Source organism: Coenobita brevimanus, chromosome 107 (assembly GCF_032717465.1).
Source record: "Coenobita brevimanus isolate Jiangsu-jjx chromosome 107, ASM3271746v2, whole genome shotgun sequence".
NCBI lineage: Eukaryota > Metazoa > Arthropoda > Malacostraca > Decapoda > Coenobitidae > Coenobita > Coenobita brevimanus.
This window is the reverse complement of record NC_137060.1, coordinates 26,108,468-26,135,811: the sequence shown is the minus strand read 5'-3', so window position 1 is coordinate 26,135,811 and position 27,344 is coordinate 26,108,468. Positions and strand designations below refer to the sequence as shown.

The following is a 27,344-nucleotide window of genomic DNA, read 5'->3' as shown; positions in this document are numbered from 1 at the left end:
GATACGCAAATCATCGCAATATTTATAGATTTTACGTGTGAAAGTATGGTTTTGCCTCGCACAGGTTGAAGTAACTGGTGTGCTAGAATTTCTGCTGACAGTGGGTAGTGGCATAACGGGTATGAATAACGTAAAACATCAATAAATAGGCGAAAATGTGAGATTGTGGTGTGCGACGGACTCCCCCGTGGCCGCCGAATGGACTGCCCCGTCCTCGCGCCTGGGCTGGGCTGAGGCTGCGGGTCCATATTTGGTCCAACTGTGAGAGGGTGAACTGCTCTTGCTCGGTGCTCTCGTCCAGGATTTTAACATATCTGCTATTCTCTCACGGATATATCGACCTGGGATTAACCGATCTGTTCTTTGCATCCTCGGCTACACCCTCCACCGCCTTCCGCACCAGTCTTCGTCCCCACACTGATGAGAATTCGCAGTAATAGGTAAGTGAGGAGAGAGGGGGAGCGAGAGGTTTAAAGGCAGCAGCCATTTCATTCAATGCTGTAGTTCCCTGGCGCCTTCACCCCCTCTTCATTCATAAATCCCCCCGTTCACTTGCACTCCATCGCCGTTCTGCCACCCCTACGTTCCCCGTGGGGCCCTGAACGTGTTCCAAGAGCAGTGTCTCAGCTTCAAGTCATCAGTGGAGGAATTAAAGGACCGATGGCAGTGAATTAGTGGACGAAAATCGGTGAAAACTTGGCATGTGTGTTTTTGGTTGTGATGGGGGGTAGGGGGAGGGTGGGTTGGAGAGAGAAGGGAAGGAGGTGCGTCGCCAGTGAAGGTGGTTGTGGTGATGGTGGTAGTTGTGGTAGACGATGAAACTGATGGAAGGTACTGTGACGCACTACTACTGCTACTACTACTACCACTGCTCCCAAATAATGACGGTGAATAGTGATTGTGAAAACTAAGAGCCACACACACACACGTACATACATTCCTTAGCTACTTTCACTGTGTCTTGGCTTTCCATCGTAAAGAAAAATTGTAAGACCGACGCCAACTGAAGACATCCCGTGAAGAAAATCGAATGTTGATCGATTGAAAGGCTGAAGTCCCCCCTCCCTTGATTTATAGATGAGACAGTGAGTGCTAGAAAATGGGAAACACGTGCAAAACTTGGCAGTGAAAAAAATTGACGAAAACTCTCCTCAGTGAAAGTGAAAAAGAAAAATGAATGTGATGAGAACTTGAAGATACGATGTCCGAACTGCAGTGAATGATTGAAAGATCGACAGTGAAGTGGGTATTGATTTTTGTCTCCAACTTTCGTCTCTCTCTCTTTCTCTCTCTCTCTCTCTCTCTCTCTCTCTCTCTCTCTCTCTCTCTCTCTGAACGCTCAGGGAACATTTTTTAATTTTTTTATTTTTTTGTTAAGCAGGTGTGTGAAATGGGTGCTGTCTTCTACAATTATTAAGTTGATTAGATTAGATTATCATTATTCTTGTTAATAATTTAGGCCTCATTTATTACAGAAGGAGATGAGTTGTATGTTGTACTCATTCTTTTTTCTAATGTATATTATGAACATGTTAATTATTGTCTGTGTGTTAAGTATTGTGTGCTATAAAGGCTTATGTGGTGTGATGTTAGCTAAGAATGTGTGTGTGTGTGTGTGTGTGTGTGTGTGTGTGTGTTATAAAGGCTTAAGTGGTATGATGTTAGCTAATGATTGTGTGTGCGTGTGTGTATGATGAATTCATGTGTGTGGTGTTAAGTATTCTTATAAATTCTGTGTGAAATGGTGCTTGCTGGGAACGTGTGTGTGTGGTAAGATTATATGGTGATTGTTGTGTGTTATGTATGTGCATGTATTATTGTATGGGTGTTTGCCAAGAATGTTTTTTGTCGTATTTATGACTAGTGTGGAACGAGTTAGGACTGTATGGTAATTGTGTGTGTGTGTGATATGAGTGATCAGTAAGTGATGCATGTCACTGCCACACCTAATGTCAGCACCGCCACCATGATTGCTTCTCCTACCATATGTGTCAACAGCCGCTACCATTACTGCATTCTTAACCCTGTCTTAACGTCTACCAGTTTTTTTTTTTACGGTTACCATAACCACCATTCCTATTACCATGATCGGAGGTACCATTGTTGTTACCATTACTGACGAGATTACCATGACCCGTTTCTCACCATAGCTACCTCAACTGCAATTTCTGCCATACCATAACATTTTCTTCGTTATTACCATGAGAGCTGTTTCTCCATGATTACCACTGCCATTATCACTTTCACATCAACCACACCATTATCACATCCTGGAATTGTTATTGTTTTATTATTATTACTATTATTATTACTGGTTATTGTTCCAGCTAAATATTATTTTTATTAATCACTCGTCATCACTACCGGTACCTGCCCTCCATTGTGACATGCATATCGTACCGTTATTCATCATCATCATCATCATCACCATCTACCTTGCGTTGCTACTTGCCTACCAGAATCATCTTATTTCTGTGACTCCTTTACCAGTTTTCCTAATTCTAAAAGTACGATAATTCCCTAGTGATGTATTCCTTTCCCTTTCACTCTGAGGCATCTCCTAAGACTAGATATCGTACTGAAGTGGTTTTATCCCGGTATTGTAACTACCATAGCGACTACCATCACTACAATACTACCATTATTACCATAGTCCTAAGTATTATTGTCTACATTTAGCCGCTACAACCATCTTTAACTACCACAACCACTACCATCACTACAACTACCATTACCATAGTTCTACCATGATATTTTTCTACATTTAGTCACTACAACCATCCATCACTACCACGACCACTACCATCCCAATCATCACAATTTCCATAGGCCTACCAGTCTATTTCAACAGTTAACCACTACAACCACCTATCCTGACAACATTCACTGTGACAGGGTACCATTCTGACTCACTCCTGTCACTTACTACGGGACCATTACTATGACAACTACCATTCACTATTGTAACCACAACTTCCATTTAGTGCAGCATTTTCATTCATTACTATAACCATCATTCACTATAAACTTTTAAAATACTATTACTACCATTACTGCTGCTACTACTACTACTACTACTACTTTTACTATTACTAGCTTATTACTGCTATTACCAGCCATGTAGTACTACTGCTACAGCTGTCTTTAACTACTGTTCTTCACTATAACTATCATTCACTACTAGCCTACAACATCTGATTACCACTGTACGGTACCATCCTTAACTAAAACACCATCCATAACTCGATTTTACTACAGCAGCCACTGTTCATTACTAGTACTACTATCACTACGACTACTACTACATTTACTCATGCAACTGTTACTACGGTACCGATACTATACTACTACTACTATCTACCATCACCACTACTACTATTACGACTACTACCGGTACTTCTATACACAACCAGTATGAACCAGTACAACTACAGTACTACGGTATTATTAGGTACCATTCATTCACTGCAACTCTTATTCACATCAGACATCATTCACCATAATTTTTCTCTTTAATTATTCACTGCAGCAACTAAAATATAACGCCGTCTACTAAATCTACTATTCATCACCATAACTACTATACATTACATCTTCCTTCACTACAGAACTACTCATATTCACTACAGTCACACTACAGTTTACTCACTGCTTCAACCAACTACTCTCCTCAGCATCTTTCATTCACTGGCTTCATTCGTTAATACACCTCCATTCACTACAGAGCTACTGTTATTCAACCACGCCTACCACCATTCATTCACTACTACAACCAAATATTCTCCTCTGCATCTTTCATTCACTTCATTCATCACTACATCCCCATTCACTACACTGCTACTGTTATTCACCACAGCCACATCTGCCACAATTCAGTCACTGCTATTTCTCCTCATTACAACTTCCATTCATTAATTCTTCATTCACCACTTCATTTACTACACATCTGTTATTCACTACAACCACACCTACTACCATTCATTCGCTGCTGTAATCAATACACTTCATTCACTAAGTCTGTATTCATTACTACACCCACGCTTTGCTACAACGTCCACTACTATTTGTACTAATACAACCATAAGTATTGGTACTATCTCCGCTACCAGGCCTACCAGCACAACTACAGTACGGTAGGCTATGTTATAACCACTACTGCCACAACCACCATCACTTCAACAACCAAAACTACCACAACCCTTCTATAACCACTGCTACGGTACCATAAGTGCCATTCATTCCAAACCATACACAGGCCTACCACAACTGCCATCATTCCTACCACCACAACTACCATTCATTCCAAACAAAGCACATAAACCGACCATAACCACCATCACTCCTACCAGCACAACTCTCTTATAACCACAACTGCCGTAACTACCATTCATTCCAAAGCACATAAACCAACCATAACCACCATCACTACCACCACAGCTGTCTGATAACCACAACTACCGGTACCATAACTACCATTCATTCCAGCTCTTTCATATCTATAATTAAAAAATGATTGCATATAATTAGGCAAGGCAGACCAATTACTCTAAATAATAATCGATATTTTTGTGTATTTTTTCTGTATAATTATTGAGGGAATATTTAATACTTCTGAGTATAATTTCCTGTTATTTTTATCATCATTATTATTATTATTATTAATATTATTATTATTATTTGCGATGTTATACTAGCTACCGGTGTTATTATTATTATTATTATTATTATTATTAATACCGTTCTAGCCTAGCTCTTAGCATCTCTAAATATACTTTCTAGATACAAGATATAAAGCCAGACGTTTTTCTAAGTAACTGTGGATATTTCTTAACATCTTATCCTTAGCGACTTGCCCCAGAAAGTACGTCTCAGTATCCCCTTCTGTGTTCTGGTACAAACCGTCGATATTTAAGGTACAAATACAGGAGGATGTTTGTGTAATATGCAAAATAAATCGCTAAGGGTGAGGTGCTTCGGTGCGTCTAAATATATTCTCCCTGCCTTCCTTTCCTTGCATGTAATTCATTCATTGTTCCGGTAAATGAATAAATGCATAACGGTGCCTTATTCATCTGTATACCGGTATGGATTTTGTCAGTATATGTCTGTCATTCTCAGTCTGTCTATCTATCTATATCTATCTATCTATCTGTCTGTGTCTATCTATATGTCAGTGCTGGAGAAGTGACAGTATTAAACGTATTTATGTACCGTATGGATACCTAAAGTAGATTAGTCTCTCTCTCTCTCTCTCTCTCTCTCTCTTATTTGTTGTTAATGATACGTGTTTTCAGTAAAGCGCTCATTTGTTTACCTAATACAGTATGTCGAGTGTCTAGAAATTTCCACTGCATCATTTTAACTCTTGTTGATTGAATTTGAACTCGTTTAATTTGAACTTGAATTGAACTGGTGTACATTTAATTTGAACTCATGTACATATGATTTGGACTCTTGTTCATTTAATTTGAAGTCTTGTAGCATACATTTTCAGTAATTTGAATTCGTGTAATTAATTTGATCTCGTAGGTTTAATTTGAAATAGATTGATTTGAAATTAGATTAATTTGAACTCTTGTGGATTTAATTTGAACTAGAGTAGCTATATTTATTTTGAACTCAGGTTTACTTTGAATTCGTGCATTTAGTTTGGATTAAGATGTTTAAACTCTTGCAGATTTTACTTTAATTCTTGTCAGAGTAATTTGAGCTCGTCAGCTAAGGAGGCTTCCTGGCGCCTTTTCCATAGCGATTTATTTTTAGGATATGGAGTGGTTAACATCCTTTTGTGCGTCATTTATGCTGAGTATGGCGATGTTTGAAGGATTTAGGTAACAGAATAGGACAGGAAGATGTAATAAGCAAAATAAGTCGCTTAGGGAAAGGTGTTAGAAGCGACAGTTAGGTGTAATAAGTAAAGTAAATCGCTTAGGAAATTTAGATATTTGAAGCATACATGGAGGAGGGCGGCGTGGATTGGCAGTGGTTGAGGAATAGTGGTGATTGGAGGAGATTTTAGCCTCCTGTGTGTTCCTGCCATCCCCAGACGATTTTATTCAGCTTAGGGAGGATTTGTAGTGATGGTAAAGGTAAGAAATCTCTCCTGTTGATGGAAAATTGTCTCCTTGAATAAAATCGTCTAGAAATAAGAATAAACAAAGTAGGTCATTGGATTTAAGAGGTTAAGGTTTTTTATTTTTATTTTTGTACGACTTTGGATGAACTCAGGGATTAAACGTTTGATAGATAGAGATTGATAGATATATTATTATTATTATTATTATTATGAGGGTTACAGCTAGGTTACTAAGTCTTAATTACCAAGATCACATTAACATAAGTACCGTACTCTATTACTATTGTTATTGTTGTTGTTGTTATATTGACCCCAATTGGGAAATAATTCCTAAAAAAAATATTAGATGGAGAAAAGGATGATGGCGACCACAAATATTGCCGGTATAGCAAATCACCCTTCATGCTCCCATCCACTAAAACAACTTCAGCAGAATGACGCCTTTTTTTTTTTTTTTTTTTTTTCCTCCCCTACCACCACCATGCGAATTTATTCTGCTTGTGATTCTCTTAGTGAACAGGTGAAGACATGAAAACAATCTCGCTTAAAAAATCGACTGGTTGTGGTATTCTTAGTGTTAACCCCGCCAAAGGTCACAGATGGGAGGCGTCCTTAGCATAGCGTCATTTCCTGTAGTCTTTCCTCTTGCTTTCCTGTGGTTTTTCCTGCTGTTTTAGCCCTTTAAGTCACGTTGTGCTTGCTGCCATCAGACGGTGTTACTCAGTGTCTAATTGTCGTGTACCATAGCGCTTCGCCGTACTGTTACTCTACTATGATATGATTTTATTTACTGTAATTATTTTTTAAATCTGGTATTTATTCTCTAGTTATTTATTTATTTACGGCATTTATTCTTACTGGATTTATTTACGGTATTTATTCTGAGTCACTAATTCCTTCATTGTGGCGACGCACTTTTTATTTGTCCACCTTCAGCGGATTGTAATTAACCAGGGAAGGCTTTCTTGCTGTGAGTGAAAGGTTATTCAGTCACCTGGAAATAGGAAAGATGAAATAATATATACGAGAAGGGATTGATGTATAGATGAATGGATAGATGTAGATGTATGCGTTGAAAAGAAAAAAGAAGTAAGGATTAGGTCAGTTTTTAGTTGTAGAAAGAAAAACCTCTCCAGCACTACTAATAGCTAGATTTTACTCTGCTTTAGGGGATAATGTTCAAGTCGTTTTAAGAGACTGTCGGTGCGTGTGGAGTATGTGTGTGTGCAGGATGAGGGCTGGGCAGGAAGACGATAGAGGCCAAGGCTGAACTCTGACTCACAAACCTAAGACCTCTTGCGTAATTAAGATGTGATATCGCTGGACAGACGGGGAAGGCAAGGGTGCTGAATACTTCCTTTATCATAACTTAGGATTTTTTTTTCTTTATGATAGACAAGGAAGGTGTACACGAGTGCCGAATACTTCCTTTGTCATAACTAAGGTTTTATTCTTAGGATAGGCAAGGGAAATAGAGCTTCCTTTATCACAACTCAAGATTTTTTTCGTAGCGCAGACTGGGAAAGGAGAGTCCTTAGTACTTCATTGGCCATAACTTACGATTTTCTTGGTAGGACAGACAAGGAAAGTAAAGAGTAGAATATTCTCTTTGGCATAACTTACCATTTTATTTCTTTGGATTAAGAAAAGTACAGTACAAAATATTCCGCGAGAGAGATTTTGTGTCCTCCTTGTTCTTCATGCAAATAAGAACTCATTTACGACATTGAGTATTAGTATGTGAATTTGTACTTAGAATTGCGTGAGTTAATTTTATTGTTTGTTGTCACTGTTGACCCGTGATTGTTGAGGAAGTAAGGGAGGGTTTTGTGGACTTGTTTTTAGGGATATTGTTATTATTTGTTATTATTATTATTATTATTATTATTATTATTATTATTATTATTATAATATCATATGAGGAGAACGGAGATGTAACTACCGGGTACTTCCTCTCCTCTGTGTTATGTGACTTCATGGAGAGAGAGAGAGAGAGGGAGGGAGGGAGGGAGGGATGGGGTGGAAGTGATATCAGAGGTCAGGTATGGATGAGTGAGATGAGTTTAAGAGAAAGGGAGAGAGTGAAGCAGCCTCAGGCCATGAAATGTTGGACTAGGTTGAGAGAGAAAAGGGGGGGGGTAGGTTCTTGTAGTGAAGTGGTTGATGACCTTAGGTGGATAATTGTATAGGTTATTATTATTATTATTATTATTATCATCATCATTATTATCATTATTATTATTGTGCTTGGAGACCTTCTTGTCGCTTCAGTGGATTGTGGTACTATTATTATTATTATTATTATTACATTAATTATTACTATTATCAGCCCACTAAAACAAGTCTTAGTGTCCATTTTACCTTTTCAGTCCGATGACACATTTTATCGTCTCATTTATCATCTTATCCTCAACAACTACCACCATTGAAGTAAAATAACAACCTCCACAACCTCTCTCACTCAGCAGTTACCACATTCACCACTCCAAATCATTACCGGTATACGTTTACCACAATCCATCTACCACAACTACTGCCATCGATGTAGTCAGACACCTACCACAACTACCACCATCGAAATAGGAATAAACACTCCCTCCATTCCTTCCCGCTACCACAACTGCAAGTCAACAAAACAACAGCTACCACAACCGTCAAGAATAAACATTATCACAACTACAGCAATCATCAACCACAACAGCTACCACAACTACCAGCACCCCTTTCACCCTTCGTCCCCTACAACAACTACCACAACTACCACCATCCCGACATCCGCAATAAAGACGGTTTGACAGCCAAGCATCCTGTCCACCATTATTGCTCCCCTACCACCATTGCTGTCATCACCACTACCAACATCGTCTTCACTACCGTACCACTAGTATTATTGCCATTACTGTTATTGCCACCCATCATCACTACTGTCACCACCATTATCATCATCATAATCATCACAACCACCACTACTACCACCACCATCATAATCATCATCACCACCACTACTACTACCACCTCCACCACTACCGCCACCATCATCATCATCACCACCACTACTACTACCACCTCCTCCACTACCGCCACCATCATCATCATCACCACCACCATCATCATCATCACCACCACCATCATCATCACCATTATTCCTGTCATCACTGTTCTTAACACTGTCAACATTATAGCCTCATCACAACCATTATTTGCCCTCACTACTACTATTAATTCCACCTTTACTGCTACCACCATCACTACTACAATTATTTCTGTCACCACTACGACTCAGTACTATCAGCATTCCTGCCATCATCACTATCATCATAATCATCATGTAATCCTCCCTTGTAGCAACCATCATCACTACAGACTCTACCAACATTCCTACCACTATCACCACCATCAGATTGCTGTTATCGTTCTTCTTATTACTGTTATTACTACCACCATTGCTGTCATTCACTCCTGTCATCACCTTCTTAATACTGTCACCACATTCATCACCACATCCATTTTCTAACCTACACCACTACTACCACGACTCTCTCCCCCACTACCATTGCCTACCACCCATATCACTGCCACAACTACGACTACTAACACTACTACCTCTACTAGCTTACTACTACTACTACTACTACTATCCAAACTTCAGTAGTCATTATATTGAGTTTCCAGCACTAACAACCATACCTTGTTCATAACTACCATCAGCACAACTGCCACCATTAACAAAAAAAAGAAAATAACATCAACCACAACACCCACCATAATCCCTAATGCATATTTAGCACCACAGAAATCACCACTACCACCATCACAACCATAACCATATCTACAGCCACAACTACCAGCATTAACCAACACTACCACCATCACTGTCACTAAACCACAACCATAACCTCACCTACCACCATCACAGTCACTAAACCACAACCATGACCTCACACTTACCACCATCAGTCACCACAACCACAACCATAACCTCACACATTCCACCATCACAGCCACAACTACCACCATCTCTGTAACTACAACCACAACTGCCACCATTACAACCCCACCAACCACCTTCACAATCCCTCCATCTGCGACAACCACAACTGCAGCCATCAGCGCAACCACAAATAACCACCACCATCGCTACCACAATTACAAGCAAATATTACCGGACTCAGCCACAACCCTACCTACATAAACTTCACGTAGGTGCATAAAAACGCTTACATAGCCTAATCCTGTATTGTAAAAGATTGGGACAAGTTAGCCATTTATTTCTTCTTAGTAAATAATTTCTCTCTCTCTCTCTCTCTCTCTCTCTCTCTCTCTCTCTCTCTCTCAGGAATTGGCTGTATTGTTATTTTAATAGTTTTGGTTATAATTATTTTTTATAATTAATTTTTTTTATTTATATTGAATTTGATATTAATTTGTAAGTTTCAGTTTATTGGTGATTGTTCAGTATTAAAGTTATGATCTCGTATGTTACTGAGAAGCCATCGCATCTGTTATTATTATTATTATTATTATTATTATTATTATTATTACAGTATCATTATTATGATTTTGATTTATTATTATTATTATTATTATTATTATTATTATTATTATTACTACTACTACCACTATTACTACTGCTACTGTATTATTATTATTTTTATTATTATTATTATTATTATTATTACACGTATCATCATCATCATCATCATTTTCCAACTACCGTCCTATCTTAATTAAAACACCATTCTTTTCAACACCCAATTAACCTCCTACCTGTAATAGTGATCGTAAAAAATGATTAGGCCTCACCTGCCTCCGTCTTCTCGTGGTCTAAGGAAGCCACCCCTCCCAGGCACCTGCTGCATAACCCCTTCAAGGCGTATATATTGCCTACTTGCTGACCCAAGACGATGTTATGCCTCTTGGGGGAGATCTCAGGTGATTAAGAGGTAAATGGAGGCTTTATCTAACTCCTTAAATTGGAAAGTTTCACCTGAGAGAGAGAGAGAGAGAGAGAGAGAGAGAATACGTCATTGCACTAAAGGGGTTAAAGATGAATTAGCTATGTATAAAAATCCATGTTTTAATAGTAAGACTAATAAAGCAAGTATATTCGGATAAATGCAAGTGAATAAAGTTAAATAAATACCGGTACAAGTATATGTCAGTGATTAAAAATAAAGGCAAGTATCGGTAAGTAAATGTAAGTGAATCAAGTTAGATAAATGGAAATATGAATAAAAAGGTGAATAAAGTAAAATAAATGCAAGTATTAAAGAATGTAAGCGAATATTAAACCTCTCGCCAGACTAGACAATAATCGTTTTGTCAGTATCAGTAATAAAGTAATAAAAAAATAACCGGATCTTGTTCTGAAGGTGTTAAGATACAAATAGCCATCAAGGAAATACCAGTTGCACTTAAGATTCGCGTCAGGTAAGGAAGCTCCCTAACACCTCTTCCTTAGCGACTTATTTTTGGATATGGCTGGCTAATATCCTTTTATGTATTATTTATTCATAGTATGGCGATGTTGAAATGATGTATGTAACCCAGAAAGGGGTAATAAGGTGTAGTGGGCAAAATAAATCGGTTAGGAAAGGGTGTTAGGGAGCCTTGTTACCTGAGAATATTGGCCTTTAAATCAGTTATAAGAAAAGATAAGGAATGGGTGATGTGGGAGCCTCCTAAGTACACCCACCACCCGTTGAAGTGACTGACGAAAACAGTGAGACAACGTAACAGGAAGGAAGAGGGAACAGTGGAGGGAAAATTAGGGAGGGAGGGAAACAGGAACTTCCCTCCATGCCTCCCTCTTCCCTTTCCTTTTTCCTCCCATCCTGTCTTTTTGTCTTAGCGTTCGTTCTACCTCCAGTTGCAGTCTCTCTCTCTCTCTCTCTCTCTCTCTCTCTCTCTCTCTCTCTCTCTCTCTCTCTCTCTCTCTCTCTCTCTCTCTCTCTCTCTCTCTCTCTCTCTCTCTCTCTCTCTCTCTCTCTCTCTCTCTCTCTCTCTCGGGGGGAGGGGGGGAGTTTTGTGTGTGTGTGTGTGTGTGTGTGTGTGTGTGTGTGTGTGTGTGTGCATGTGCTCGTTGTTGGCTGGAAGTACACCAGATTTCGAGTAATGACAGGTCCATCAGAGGAACAAGTGATTAAATTTTGGGCGAAAAGGTCAGAGGTCAAGGCGAAGGTCATTGTCGGTGAGAGAGCAGAATTTTACTGGGTCTTCTCAGCTTAAAAAATCGTCTGGTAGGAGCAAAATTTATATATACCCTCCACGGAATTAGAGGGGTTAATTTCTTCAGGGGGAGGATTTATTGTATTTTGCTTTGTCCTGGTCTTCTAGTGACTATTCTCGTAAAGACATAACGTTTTCTGACAGGAGGGGCTGGGTGCAGGCTTTCACTAACTGCTTCACTGCTGGAATTTCCTTGCCAAATCAAGTCTTACATCCACCGCCTGTGCTGTATTAATCTCTGAAATGTTTACGGACCTGATCTGTGCTTTGAAATTAAGGCACTTCGTATTCTTTTAATAAATGAGGTTATGATCTGTAAAGAATTTAATGTAAAAACACGCCATGGAGGTGAATGTGTTAAGCATTGGTGTATGAGTCACGTTTGTGTGTGTGTGTGTGTCGTAACTCCACTGCCACCATCTGTGTGACCTGACCCGACCCCACCCCAGGTACATTATTACTCTCGCTGTCTGTCACTTAACCAGCCTTTCAACTTTCAACACCTGTTCCCGCCACACCTGTCTTCTCATCAGCAAGTTTTTGACAGACAAGTGTAGTTAAGTCCCTTCATTACGATTGCTAGTTTATTGCTTTTGTGTTGTGAATACTGACACACGACTTGGTTCAGCATAAGCAGGGCCTCGTACTGAAATGGTTAAATAGGCTTCCTTAATTATTCCGGTACATCATCATCATCATCATCATCATCCAAATTTTCCCTTCTTTCACCATCACTCCATCTCCCATTTCATCATCATCATCCTCATCATCATCACCCAAGCTTCCCACATTGTTCGCTGTCCCTTCTTTCACCTTCACTCACTTCCCATTTCATCATCATCATCATCATCATCCAAGCTTCCCACAGTGTTGCATATCCCTTCTTTCTCCATCATTCCACCTCCCATTTCATCATCATCATTATAATGCCACATTTTTCGATATCACACATTAGTTGGACGGCAATCAGAAACAGCCAGTTAGGTGAATCAGCCATTGAAATATTCATAAACCAGTCTTCAGTAAAATCAGACGTCCATTTTTCACTGAACTGAATTATCTTTGCTGGTTCTTCGGCTGCCTAGAACAAGCAAGAAGGCCCCTAAGATGCTTCATTTACCTTGAGAGCACCTTGATAAGTAATGCCATATGTCTTACAAGGATACATCATTCATTAAGGTGTTATCGTTTACGTGTTATCTTCTTATCTGTGTATTAAGAGTAGATTTTGTGAGTGTGGGTTTACATAAGGTAGGATATTCTCTCTCTCTCTCTCTCTCTCTCTCTCTCTCTCTCTCACACACACACACACACACACACACACACACACACACACACACACACACACACACACACACACACACAGTGCACTCACCTTCGCAACATAAAAGAGAAACCACTTAGAAAATTGACTTAGTATAGAATATATACCGGTATAAATAACACACTGGTTGTAACGAAGCTCTCTACTGTATATACACTTGAGTTAGTCGTTAGAGATATAGTTAGGCAGATACAGATTAACTTACCCCCTTTGGATGCTCTGGCTGCTGGTTATCATTTTTCAGGCTAACACCGGACGATTTTATTTATTTATTTTATTTTTTATGAGCTGAGTCATGGGAGATAAAAAGGATGAATTTCTGTCAGGTTTAGAGGAGCCTGTCTCGAACCTCTTCGTTTGCGATATATTATTATTATTATGATTATTATTATCATTATTATTACACCCAGATATACTGTGAATACATGTGTTGGCGGTGAATGTTTTGTTTATTTGCTTTCTTTAATATTGACCTGCAGTGCATAAATTACGTAAAAGACAGTGTTAACGTATCATACGGAGAAGTAAACGGTTGAGAGACTTCAGATTCTTAACTTCAAGGACTTTATATTCTTTCCACAGCCAGACGATTTTACTCAGCGACGGGGTGGGTTTTGAAACTGGTGGGGTTAAATTTAATTGGCCTTTTCAGAGTAGCTGTCTGTCCTAAGCAGAGAAAAAAGTCAATAGTTGGTTTGTTGTCATCTGAGGGAACTGGACCAGTCATACAACTTGTATACTTCGTCGTGGTTGGGTGAAAATTAGTCTTAGATATGAGGTAGGAGTCTCCTTGGTTTCTAGTCATCCTCCAGTCGGACTACATTTGGTCATTAATAAGCTGAAGGAGGTTAGGGAACTTTGTTAAACGTGATTGAATTATTATAGTAGCAGCAAGAATTGATTATAAACTAGGCAGTCTGTTTATAAGACGTTAACTGACGAGAATACGACCGAAAGTGTTAGACAAAGGTGAACCAGGTAGCTAAATAATTCAGTAAGTGTATGAAAGACGCAGAATCAGCTCATTAAATATAGAAAGCAAAACAACACAAACACTTCGTCTCGTGGGAAATACCGTAGAAGCGTGGAAGATGTTTGTCAGAGGAGCAGTTGCATTTCTTGACAAAATATGTGGTTTTATTTTTATTTAATGAGAAGTGAGCCCGTCGTTTTTTTTTTTTATTATTATTATTATTGTCTGGGCTTCTTCCGCTTTTTTTTTTTTTCCTCTACTTTACTACTGGTAAATAAAAAAACTTTCTCAAATAATCTGCACCATTGTAATATACATGCAACACATAAATATCCTTTTTTCCGGTTGTAACTAAGGTATGTATTTTTTGGACGAAGTAAAGTTACGGTATTCTTATTACCGGTATTATTATTATTATTATTATTATTATTATTATTAAAAACTTTCATCGTACATGTTGTTATTTTGGTGTCATTATTTGGGTTTTTATTTTTCAGTATTGTCATTTATTCCTTTTTGGGGGTACCTTTCGTGATTCATACTGTCGTTTATTGCTTTATTTGGCTGTTTCGTAGGCATCAATAACGTCTTGTATACCTTTATTTGGGTACTTTTAAGCCATCGTTATCGTATTTTATTCCTTTCTTTGGCAGTTTTTGAGTCATCAGTAACGTCTCTTATTCCTCTGGGTGTTTATTTTTGATTGGTCGATACTTCACTTCTGTTTCCTTTACGTGTGTTTTCTCATATTTTTAGGCGAGTATGGCGCTTAGTGTAGAGGTGCCTGTAGATGATTTTGTAAAATGACAAATAATAGATAGATAGGTAGATATGGTAAGGTTTTAACAGAAGCCTGCAGTACACTTAAGAAATATTAATGCAAGCAAATCAACTTTTCAGACATTGTAATTTTGTGTACAGTACCTGAGCAGCTTGAATGTACAGTACATCTACTAGGGGCTAAGAGTTCTGTCAGTAAAACAGTATCAGTCTTGTCATCATTTGCAATAAAGTAATAATCTTAAGTGAGTCTGATATAGAGGGTGAACGAGTACTCCATAACCGCTCCTGATATAGAGGGTGAACGAGTACTCCATAACCGCTCCTGATATAGAGGGTGAACGAGTACTCCATAACCGCTCCTGATATAGAGGGTGAACGAGTACTCCATAACCGCTCCTGATATAGAGGGTGAACGAGTACTCCATAACCGCTCCTGATATAGAGGGTGAACGAGTACTCCATAACCGCTCCTAAGAGGGGCGCGAAAGTGTTAATCCCTTCACTACGATGACGTGTTTTTCATATTAGTCAGGGTACCACCAGACAAACCAGGTAGCTTTGGAAGGACCCAGAGTAGTATAGTGGTCAGTGAAGGCTGCTTCTAACCCTTTCAGTTCGAGAAGTTACACCTGAGCTGAATGGAAGGGTGTGGAATAGAGAGAGAGAGAGAGAGAGACTAGTTCTAATTCTATTTAACACCTGAGTCATAGGAATCTGAAAGGGGCGTTGAGTGGGTCATAGGAGCCTGAGACGCTGAGTGAGTCATAGGAGTTTGAGAGACGCTGAGTGTGGGTCATAGGAGCTAGAGAGACGGTGAGGAGGCTGAGTGAGTCGTAGGAGCCTGGAAGTGAGTCATAGGAACTAGAGAGAGAGGGGGGGGGGGCTGAATGAGTCCTATGAGCTGAGAGATATACCGAGAGTGGGTCATAGGAATCCTGGTGAGGCGTGAATGAGAGCTAACCCAATAGCAGTGGTGTGGGTCTGGCAGGGTACACTTGAATCCCAAGCCAGGGGAAGGTAAAGTCAAGGTCGCACTGCTGGAATATCAGAGAAGGTCAGTCAGCGCAGGAGTCGTTGTGGTGACGGCTGCGGAGGCGGTGGGGTACGGGGGTTAGATTTGGTGATTTGGGGTGATTATTTACAGTTGTCACCACCACCACCACCACCATCAATATTAGTGCAGGGGTTGTGGTGGTGGTGGTGGGATACGGGTTTTTTATTATTCGGAGTGGTTAGTGTAGTCGTCGTCTTCGTCATCATCATCATCATCATCATCATCATCATCATCATCAGTTTGTGCAAGTGTCGTAGTGGTGGTGATGGTGGTGGTAGTAGTGTTTGGATGCAGGGGTGTGAGTTTATTCTTAACAGCACACGATTTTAGTCAGTGTTGGAGGGGTTATTAATACGGCCTTCATCGTCGTCCTAATTGTCATCATCATCATCATCATCATCATCATCTTAGTGGGCGCAGGAGTAATGGTGGTGGTGATTGTGGTGGAGGTGGTGGGAGTCATTGATCGAGGAGGAGTTAAATTATTTCTGCCATCGAAAATAATTTATTTTTAGCATCACTTTACTTATTTTTTACCGCCAGACAGCTTTAATTTGCATAATTTTAGCCATTTATTAATATCTACAAAACCCACTGAAAAGAGTTAAGTTTTTCCATTCATAATATTTATTTTTATTTATTTATTTATTTTGCGGGAAGAAGAGACATGGAAATATTTTTGTATTCCCGATGTCCCGAAAAAACGAACCGTATCTAATAACAGGAATTTGTTTGTGTTTGTTTGTCAGAGAAGAAATTCGCCTACCGTACTACTCCACTGCGTCTGCTTCATTCTTCAGGCATGTCCGCCACTCCCCCCTAACCCCCCCTTCCCTGACGCATCATATCAGAAGGAATCAAGTATGAGCAGAGAAACACACCAACCCTCTCTCAGCTTAGCAATATTAGCCGGCAGAGGAAAGTTGGAAGTACAAATGGGGAAATATTAGGCGAAATGTTTATATTAAGTATTTTATATATTTATCCCTCCGTGTCCTTATAATACGTACCATACATATCTTCTCAAAGTTGTTTTCGTATTAATGTATATATGTATAGTTTTGGGTTAAATGAATTAAAAAAAAAAAAAAACATGCAGGGACCACGGCGCCTGTGTGTACCGGATGAGGTGAAGTATGTTTATCTCTTCCGCTGAGAACGGATACGTCTGCAACGTGAGGAGACGGAGCCAAGACAAGAACGCTTTACATTTACGTTCCTTAGCGTGACGTCACCAATAGATAGTTCCTTAAGACAGATGATGAAAATGATAGTGTGCCTTCAGTCTGCTTTTTCATGTTGACGGTTTAGCGTTTTATTATTATTTAGTTATTTTATTTATTTTCCTACATCTGGAGATACTTACTGTCTTTTAGCGGCAGATTTTAACGGTAAGCGGCATCATATATATATAGTCTTTTACCCTAACTGGGCCTGAACATTACCATCTCTCTCCCTTCAGTGCTGAGTTAAAACAATGGGTTAACACAAGAATACGATGCTAGTAACGAGGAAGTGCTTTGGAGTGGGTGTGGAGCTGTCATTGCAATTTTTTTTTTTTTTTTGCCACTGAGTTACTTGAAATAAACTACCAAAGGAAAATCTGGGCCAAGTTAAGGTGAAAGGTCTGTAGTTATTTTCTAAAGGTTGCTGCAAAACTTTGGCTATTTTCCAGTTGTTACGGCCCTTTTCTAGCGACGTTCTGGAGGTGTTTGTAGTTATTTATTTATTTATTTTTATTTTTTATGTATTTTTGAGAGGTTTAACGGTATGATTGGGTTTCTCGGCAACCCTACAATACTCTTTCTACCTTAACCTGGCCCAGACATTCATTCTTTTGTAGCTTATTTCACGTAGACGAGCGGAGGAAAAAGACGCTACTGCAGTTCAGAACGTTTCCATACCACTTCTTCGTGACTAGCATCATACTTCAGTGTTAATCTACTGTTACAGCCCAGCATACAAGGTGGAGAGATCGACAATGTTAGGCCAAGTTAGAGTAGAAGGGGTTTAGTTTTTCATCTCCACCAGACACCCACCCGGTATCCCTCCTCTGACTGAACATTTTCTTGTGTTACTGGAATTAGTTTGAATATAATAATACCTACGCGAGAACACAGCAGCAGAATTAGGATTATGTGAAAAATTTACCTCTTTTTAATTATTATATAGCTGATATTTTTAATGAATGACCATTTTTGATCCCACCTGTTTTCATTACTTTTAACATCAGTCATAATAATTACATGTATGCTTACCACTTAAGAAATATATACACGTTTTAATTTTACTCGTCAAGCCTAATTATATCACGCGAATATTGCCACCGAGCACCTGTTAACCATTTCACCCTGATAACGTATATTATTATTATTATTATTATTTTGCAATTTCATGGGGTTTGGCAAAGGATTTTTATTTTTTATTTTTACTAAAGGTGTTGTTTATAGCCTTCATTAACCCCTTCAGTGCGAGAGGTGTAGAGCCCTTAACCTTTTCAATTTGGTAACATTTTTTCGTTTTATTCCTGCAGACGATTCATATAGGCTTGAGTTATGTATTTATTTATTTAGGCCTGAAGGGGAATATGTATAACTGTCATTTAACCCATCCAGTACGAGGTTATCATAAGCTGAATAAAATCGTCTTGGGGTGACCTGATATAATAAAAAGAAAACGAAATAATAATAATAGTAATAATAATAATAACAGTAGATCTCTCCCAGTAGTTGTGCAATGTTCTATGACGTTCTTTTGACGCGTGGGAAATGACACCAAAGAAAAATGAGAAAGTGTGGTAATGATGTCGAAAGCTTTGGCACGTAGGTCCGTCTCCGTAACACCTCTTCGTAAGCAATTTATTTTGATTACTACACCGTGCCGTTCTCTTCTGTGTTACCCTTACGTCCTTCTAATATCGCCTGCATAAATTACGGACAAAGCGATATTAGCGAGCCTTATCCAAAAATGAATCGATAAGGAAGAGGCATTAGGGAGCTTCCTTAACCACCATAGACTGCAATTAGTGTCCCTTCATCAGACGGAACCAGGTCACTCCCGCTGCTAAAATGACTGTGGTTACTGGAAATTAGATGAGCTTTGGGAGTATTGCGTCTCCTTGGTTACTAGTTAAATTGGTCCTCCAGCCTGAGACTATTAATTTGGCCATCAACCGAGCTGAAAAGGATGTGGGATATTTGTCTGGTTGGAGTAAATGTGTTGTGATTTTTGTAGCTGTTATTATTATTATTATTATAATTATTATTGGTATTTGTAATATTTTTTTTGTTCCTGTATAATTTTTGAATTATTACGGCACTTATTTTTGTTATTAATATTTTTATTAATTATTATCGTCATCATCATCATCATCATCATCATCGTCATCATCATTATCATTATTTTCTTTTATATTTCTGTTAGGTTTACCCTTCTGTTATTACTTCATGCCGTGTTTCTTCCTTTTGCCCTCATCTGTACACGTGGAATGATAGATACTGGCTTCATAACTCAGTAAAACACACAGATATACTTCGTAGGATATATACTTCGTAGGATAGTAGGATCAGTGACGCGGTCCAGGTTTTATCTCACTACGTCACATCCTGAGCTAGATGTGGGGGAAAATAAAATCCACCATTGCCTCATTGTTGCTGATATATAAGTTAGAGTGGGAATTGATGCTTTGTGTTTGTGTTCACCCGTTCTTGCAAGTGTAGTGGTGGGGGTCTTGAGTGGAAGAAAGTTGTGCAGGTGCTAGTAATGCTCCTTTTTCTAAGACGTTGGTCCTGTTTCTTGCAAGACGTTAAACATACCTCGTACTCTTGAAGGGAAGTTTAAAGAGGGCAGTCAAGTGGTATTAAGACTTAAACGCAACATCTAGCAAGACATTTAAACGTACCTCTAACTCCGTAAAGAAAATTTAAGGAGTTGTCTGGTGCTATTAACACTCTTGGACACATCTTGCGAGACTTAATTATAGCTCAAACTCTTTAAGGAGGATTTAAAGAGAAATTAAGATTCCAGATTTGCATATCACTTTCTTTAGGGAAATTTAAAGAAAGTTGTGTAGTGTTATCGAGACTCTAGACGAACTACTTAATCTTTAAAGGAAGTTAACAGTGACCCAAGAAAATTACCTAGAGTTGCAAGAATAAAACTGAGAAGAAACCGGAGGGACGATTTCCTCATGAACTGTTATCTTTTATCATCTTACGAGCTGATAAAATTATGCATTGTACGGTACCTAAAAACCTGACCGTGGTTTAGCATCTTTGAAAATATAGGTCCATGAAGTATCTCCCAGATTCAGGAAAATATATTAGCAATTCTTTAACATTCTGCTGTGAAAAGACAATCAGTGATCCTCGAAATTCAAGAAAATATATCAGAATTCATCATCATTATGGAACCTTGAGATTTCAGCGAGTTAAGCCTGAGTGACAGAAATTTTGAAAAGGATTACATGTCCATTTTGTTTTGTAAGTACCGGTATTTCGTGTCCTTCCTATATAGAAAATCGTGTGCATATGTGGGAGAACAGATAATAGACTTGGGAATATTGAAGCGGGAAGTAGAGTGAGCCTGAGAGAAGATCAGGGTTAGCAGGATTGAGATGATATGGGCATGTGGTGAGATGAGCAGGAGTCAATCAAGAGGGAAGAAGAGTGGAGGAGGTAGTGAGGAAGGCAGTGGATGAGGTGTGGAGATCGTCAGTGAGTGGAGAAGGCAATGGATGCTGTGAATAGTGAGGATTGTAGGTGTTTTATTAAGGAAGCCAAGTTTTGCCATAAGGATGTTAGGAAAAAAAAAATAGACAAGACAGTTTAGTGGGAGCGTTGTTGGATTTTGATCACAATTTACACACACACACACACACACACACACACACACACACACACACACACACACACACACACACACACACACACACACACACACACACACACACACACACACACACACACACACACACACACACACACACACACACACACACACACACACACACACGATAGAAGAACAGGAAGATCAAGGAACAGTGACGACGTGGGATAGTAATTGTCCAAGAATAAGAAGAACAAGGAACAATGAAGAAGTGGACTAGTTATGGTCGTGTAATCACCCAGCTTACACACACAGCTGACCATAATCGCCTTTAATTATACCAAGGCGTGTGAACCGTATCGCTGATAAGGATCCCTACATAATGATGTGAAGTGAGATTATCGCCCTTATCAGAGTTGGACGTCCATATAGGCCGTGTTGTTTGAGGTGAATTGGGTTGTTAGTGATATCGAAGGCTTGTTAGAACTCGTGGACAGTTTTGAAGTAGTTTGTTAGAAGTGACATTGACTTGCCACAGGTAGTTAGTAATGCCATAGAGAGTATTGACAGGTAATTAGGAGTGCCATGGATTTTTAGTAGTGCCATAGGTTGTTAGAGATGCCATAGATTGTTAGAATTGCTATAAGTAGTTAGTAGTGAGGTATTTTGTTACCATATGTAGCTAGTAGTGCTATAGTATGTTTTTGATGAGTGTTATTTGAGCGGTTGTTTTGATCGTGTGACTGAGAATAAGTGAATAATTTAGGTTGAGAAAAATTGAATAATCTAGGTTGAGAATAATTTAGGTTGAGAAAAACTGAATAATTTAGGTTGAGAAAAACTGAATAATTTAGGTTGAGAATAATTGAATAATCTAGGTTGAGAAAAACTGAATAATTTAGGTTGAGAAAAACTGAATAATTTAGGTTGAGAAAAACTGAATAATTTAGGTTGAGAAAAACTGAATAATCTAGGTTGAGAATTATTGAATAATTTAAGTTGAGAATAATTGAATAATCTAGGTTGAGAATAATTGACTAATCTAAGTTGACTAAGTAAGTAATAATGCAGGTGTTATTGATCTGATAATGGATTTGGCTTCTCTGACTAGCAAAAGTTATTCCTGAATGGATTATTTTGATTACCATAGATACGAATTTAGTTTTATGTGAAAGTAACTTAGGAAAATAACTGAAATATGTCAAACGTTTACCGATACTGTTTATTATTCTTATTATTATTATTATTATTATCATTGTTTATTACAGGGATTTTTACTAGCCATGTACCAACTAAATCACGAGAAACACCAATTTTCGTTCAGATTATGGTCATTCGTACCCGGAAAATGTATGACGGATATTAATTAATCCAACTTTTTAATAACCTAAATGATAACTAATTAGCGTGATTAGAGTACCAACCCATGTTATCTTCAGGTTAGTTTCCGGAATTATTATTATTGTTATTATTATTATTATTTTTATTATTATTTTTATTATTATTGTTATTGTTATTTGAACCCATGTTATCTTCAGGTTACTGTTTCTTGAATTATTATTATTATTATTATTTTTATTATTGTTAATCGTACTATTATTGCTACTACTACTATTGCTGCTGCTACTAGTACTACTACTACTACTGTTTTTTATGTACCAGTAATGATTCCCTTTCACTGCTACTACAGGAATAAGATAACAAAGGCGTCTGCATACTTAGCGGATTAACAGATCGATATATGGATTGTTTTTCGCCGGCGTGTTATTGATACTGTGTGTGTGTGTGTGTGTGTGTATGTGTGTGTGTGTGTGTGTGTGTGTGTGTGTGTGTGTGTGTGCAGTGGGTGTACAATGTGGAGGTACAATGATGTGGGAGTGGGTGTGAGTATGGGTGACAGTGTGGGTGTGGATGTACAGTGGGTGAGTAGGTGTGGGTGGATGTACAGTGGATGGGTAGGTGTACAGTGGGTGTGGGTGGATGTACAGTGGGTGTGGGTGGGTGTACAGTGGGTGTGGGTGTACAATGGGCGTATCATGGGAGGCAGCATGACTATATACGCTTCCTGCCCGACACCAAAGCATCATAAGGTCGCCAGTCCCATCCCGTAATCCATGACTCTCGCCCCTACCGCTGCTTACGCCCCTCTGGCCCTGGGGAGAGTGTGAGAAGGGAAGTCAAATGTTCTCCCTGACTGAGTGAACATCCTGTCTCCCCCCCATCACCCCCCTCCCTCACCCCATCACCCCCCTCCCTCCCTCACCCCTTCTCTCGTTGTCACCCTTCCCTACACTCCCTTCCCTCCTCCTCTTTCTCTCTCTACCTCACCCTACATCCATCCATCCATCCGTCTCTCTCTCTCTCTCTCTCTCTCTCATTACTCCTCCACATTCTTCTCTCCCTCGCATTCTTCTTTTTTCCCTCCACTTCGCTTTCCTCCTCATATTTCTGTCTCCCTTCCTCCCCTCCCCTCCCCTCGCTCTTTCCCTCCCTCCTCTTTGTTGCTTTCCCTGTCCCTCCTTCCTTTATTCTCTCTCTCTCTCTCTCTCACACACACACACACACACACACACACACACACACACACACACACACACACACACACACACACACACACAACAGTGTATATTGGTTAATTGTGTCAACTCGTGGTAATAATGGCAGCGGTGTCAGTGTGGTAGTTGTGGTTGTTTGGTAGTGTGTGTGGTAGTAGTGATGATCTGGCCGTGGGAATGTGGTAGTGGTGGTGTGGTAATGTGTATGGTAGTGATGGTAGTTTGGTAGTGTGTGTGGTTGTAGTGGTGGTTGTGATGGTTTGGTTGTATGTGTGGTACTGGTGATGATACGCTATTTTGTGTGGTAGTGGTGGTGGTTTGGTAGTGTGTGTGGTTGTAGTGGTGGTTGTGATGGTTTGATTATATGTGTCGTACTGGTGATGATATGGTGTGTGGTTCTGGTGGTTGTTTGGTAGTGTATGTGGTTGTATTGATGGTATGGTAGGGTGTGTGGTGGTTGTGATGGTTTGGTTGTAAGTGTGGTAATGGTGATGATATAATATTGTGTGTGGTAGTGGTGGTTGTTTGGTTGTGTATGTGGTTGTAGTGATGGTGTGGTAGTGGTGATGGTTTGGTTGTGGTAGTGTGGCAGGGGTGGCGGTTTGGTAGTGTGTGTGGTAGTTACATACTTTTTGGTGATAGCATGAAGGCTGGTTTGGTTAGTGTGAGAAGGATGGTGTAAAGTGATACATGGTTGTGTAATGATGGTAGTGTGAGTGATATTCTTAGTGTATTAGTGGTAGTATGGTAGTGTTTTAATGATTGTTTGTGGTAGCTGTTATGGTAGTGTGAGTAATACTGTTAGTGAAATAGTGTGAGTGGTAGTGTGACATCATGTTGTAGTGTGAGGTTTAACGTGGTAGTTTGAGTGATGTAGTCATTAATGTGGTACTGTGACTGGTGTGGTAGTCTTACTTAGCATGCAGCAGAACGATAGTGTGAGTGATAGAGTGACTGGTAATGTAGAAGAGTGACTGACAGTGAGTGGGTGGATGACAGATAAGAGAATAAGTGTGATAGTGTGACGGTGAAATGATAATAATAATATAATGATAATTGAATTTTATTTGGTAGTATGCGTAATAGTGTGAGTGAATGTTTGGAATAACTGATAGGAAGAGTGATTATGCGGTAAAATCATTGTGTTAGTGTGAGGTAGCGTAGTAGAATCAGTATAGCCTGGTAGTGTGATATTAGTATGACTGGTAGTGTGATTGCGGTATTATTGATAGTGCGGCAGAATGTTTATGCAGTAGTGTGACTCAGTAGTAGTGTGACAGCAGGAGTGATAGTGTAGAAGAGGAATTGTTTGTTTGATAGTGTGACTAGTGTGGTAAGGGGTGGCTAGTGTGGCTGATAGTATAGTAGAATGGTAGTGGTAGTTTGAATATACTGCTTTTGCATCAGAGTGTACTGGTATGTATAGGAGAATAATAGAGTGATTGTATAGTAGTGTGAGGGTGTACTAGGGTGAGGTAGTATGAGTGTATATGATAGTGTGAATGTGTATGGTAGTGTGAGTTAACAGAAATGATTGTATGGTAGTGTGAGTGTGCAGTAGGGTGAGGTAATGTCAGTGTAGTATGGTGGGTACCGTGAGTGTGTATATGGTAGTGTGAGTGAGTATGTTTGTATGTTCCTGAGAAATGTATTATGATTGTATGGTAGTGTGAATGTATAGTTGGATAGTTATGGTACCGTGTGTATAGTTGGATGATTGTATGAAAGTGTGACAGTACTAGGATGATTGTATGAAGACGTGCAGTGATTTGTTATGGCAGTGTGAGTGTAGAGTGACTATGGCAGTGTGAGTGTCGCAGCATAACTATAATATTGTGAGTATTGCAGAAGGATTGTAGCTGTATGGTAGTGTGAATGTAAAGTGCAGTGACAGAAAAGAGTACAATGACGAGTAGTGTGAGGGGTATGGTGTAGTATGAATAACACTAGTAGAAGGCGTGGTAGTGGTAGAGTGAAGGTAGGAAGTGTGTGTGTGTGTGTGTGTGTGTGTGTGTGTGTGTGTGTGTGAACCAGCTGTGCCTGAGGGTGTGGTAACGTTGCCACGCTGTCTGCACGCTATACCTGCTGCCCTGCCTCGCCACACCATACCATACTGCCCGTGTGGTCTTCCAGTGTATACTTGTGTGTGTGTTATGTTGAATATGTGTAGTAAATCAGTGGCAGTATTGTGTGTTGTGGTGAGGTGTGGTGGTGCTGCATGGTGTGCTTTAGTGTAGTGTACTGTATAGTAGTGTAGTACAATGAGTGTAGTAATGGGTTGTGTCCTCAGGCTGGGGTGCGGCTAGCATGATGGTCGGAGGCCGTGGGCGGTGATGTCGCAGGATGGGAGGAGGGAGGGCGGGGGCGGACCGGGCGGGGGAAGCGGGTGCGGGGGGGGTGGCGCCCCCGGCAGCCCCCAGAGCCGCCCCATCACGCTGGCGCTGCCCCGCCCCGAGCACCAGCGCGCCACCAACCTCTACGTCGACACGCCTTTCCAACACCGCGTGGCGCCCCGCCGCCCCGCCCCGCCCCACGCCGCCCCAGCCCGCCACCACCACGACCTGCCGCTCGTCCACGCCGCCACCCGCACCGCTGTCAAGCGGAGCGGCAAGCCACCCAGTGCCAGCACGCCCGTCCCCGCCACCACCACGAGTAGCGGCAGCGGCGGCGTAGGGCGCGTGGTAACCAAACAGCCGGCGGCGTTGACGTTCACGAAGGGCGGGCGTGAGGAGAATGAGGAGGAGTCCATCATCTGTGCGGCGTGCGGCCGATGCCGGTGTCAGGCATGCCGCAGGCCGCGACCGCCGCCCGCCGCCTGGCTGTGCCGCGACAAGTGCCTGTGCTCGCCGGCGGCGGCGGTGGACTACGCGTCGTGCCTGTGCTGCGTGAAGGGCGTGCTGTACCACTGCGGCAAGGACGGCCCGGCGGGGCTGGCGGCCGCGGCGGACCACCCGTGCTCGTGTAGCGGCGGGCGGGGTGCAGTGCTGGGGTGGGCGTGCCTGGCCGTCGCCGCATTGCCGCTGCCGTGTCTGCTGTGCTACTGGCCGCTGACGGGGGCGCGGCGCCTGCTAGAGGCCGCTTACCAGCGCTGCACCAGCCATGGCTGCCGCTGTCCCCAGGGCCGACCCCCCCGCCTCTCCCCCCCGCCCCCGCAGCCTGAGAAGCGGCCGCTGCAGGACACGGCGTGAGCCCCGCCCCGCCCCACCACTTCAGGGATCAAGGCCACCCAGGCCGGCCGGGGCGGGGCCCCCCGCCACAGTTACTAATTTATTCACCCGTTGAGGACCCAGGGCGGGGCGCCCCCTGATCTGCCCCGCCCCACCCTACCTCCTGTTGCCGCTAGTGCCGCCCCCGCCCCGCCCTGCCCCTGCCCCGCCCCTCCCCGGACCAGGCGGGTGGCGGCTGGGCCCACTGTACCTTCTAGTCGACCAGTTCTGTTCAGAGTTGTTGTGGCGAAAAGTTGGCCCCCTCACCCTCCCCCCCCCTCTTATCCCCCCGCCCCCGAGGCTGCAGCAGCGTGAGGG

The 27,344-nt window shown here is 40.9% G+C and overlaps 1 protein-coding gene across 1 annotated transcript; it reads left to right on the top strand.

Annotated features, from left to right (window-relative positions):
• The first annotated feature begins 267 nt into the window (after nt 1–267).
• sty (sprouty signaling antagonist) lies at nt 268–27,317 on the top strand. The gene is made up of 2 exons (XM_080285525.1): nt 268–440; nt 26,111–27,317. Exon 2 carries the CDS (start codon nt 26,154–26,156, stop codon nt 27,006–27,008), a length of 855 nt encoding a protein of 284 aa, XP_080141651.1. The 5' UTR covers nt 268–440; nt 26,111–26,153; the 3' UTR covers nt 27,009–27,317.
• The last annotated feature ends 27 nt before the right edge of the window (nt 27,318–27,344 follow it).

Excerpts from the sequence above, each read along its gene's own strand:
- sty (XM_080285525.1), top strand. The coding sequence starts at position 26,154 with ATGTCGCAGGATGGGAGGAGGGAGGGCGGGGGCGGACCGGGCGGGGGA.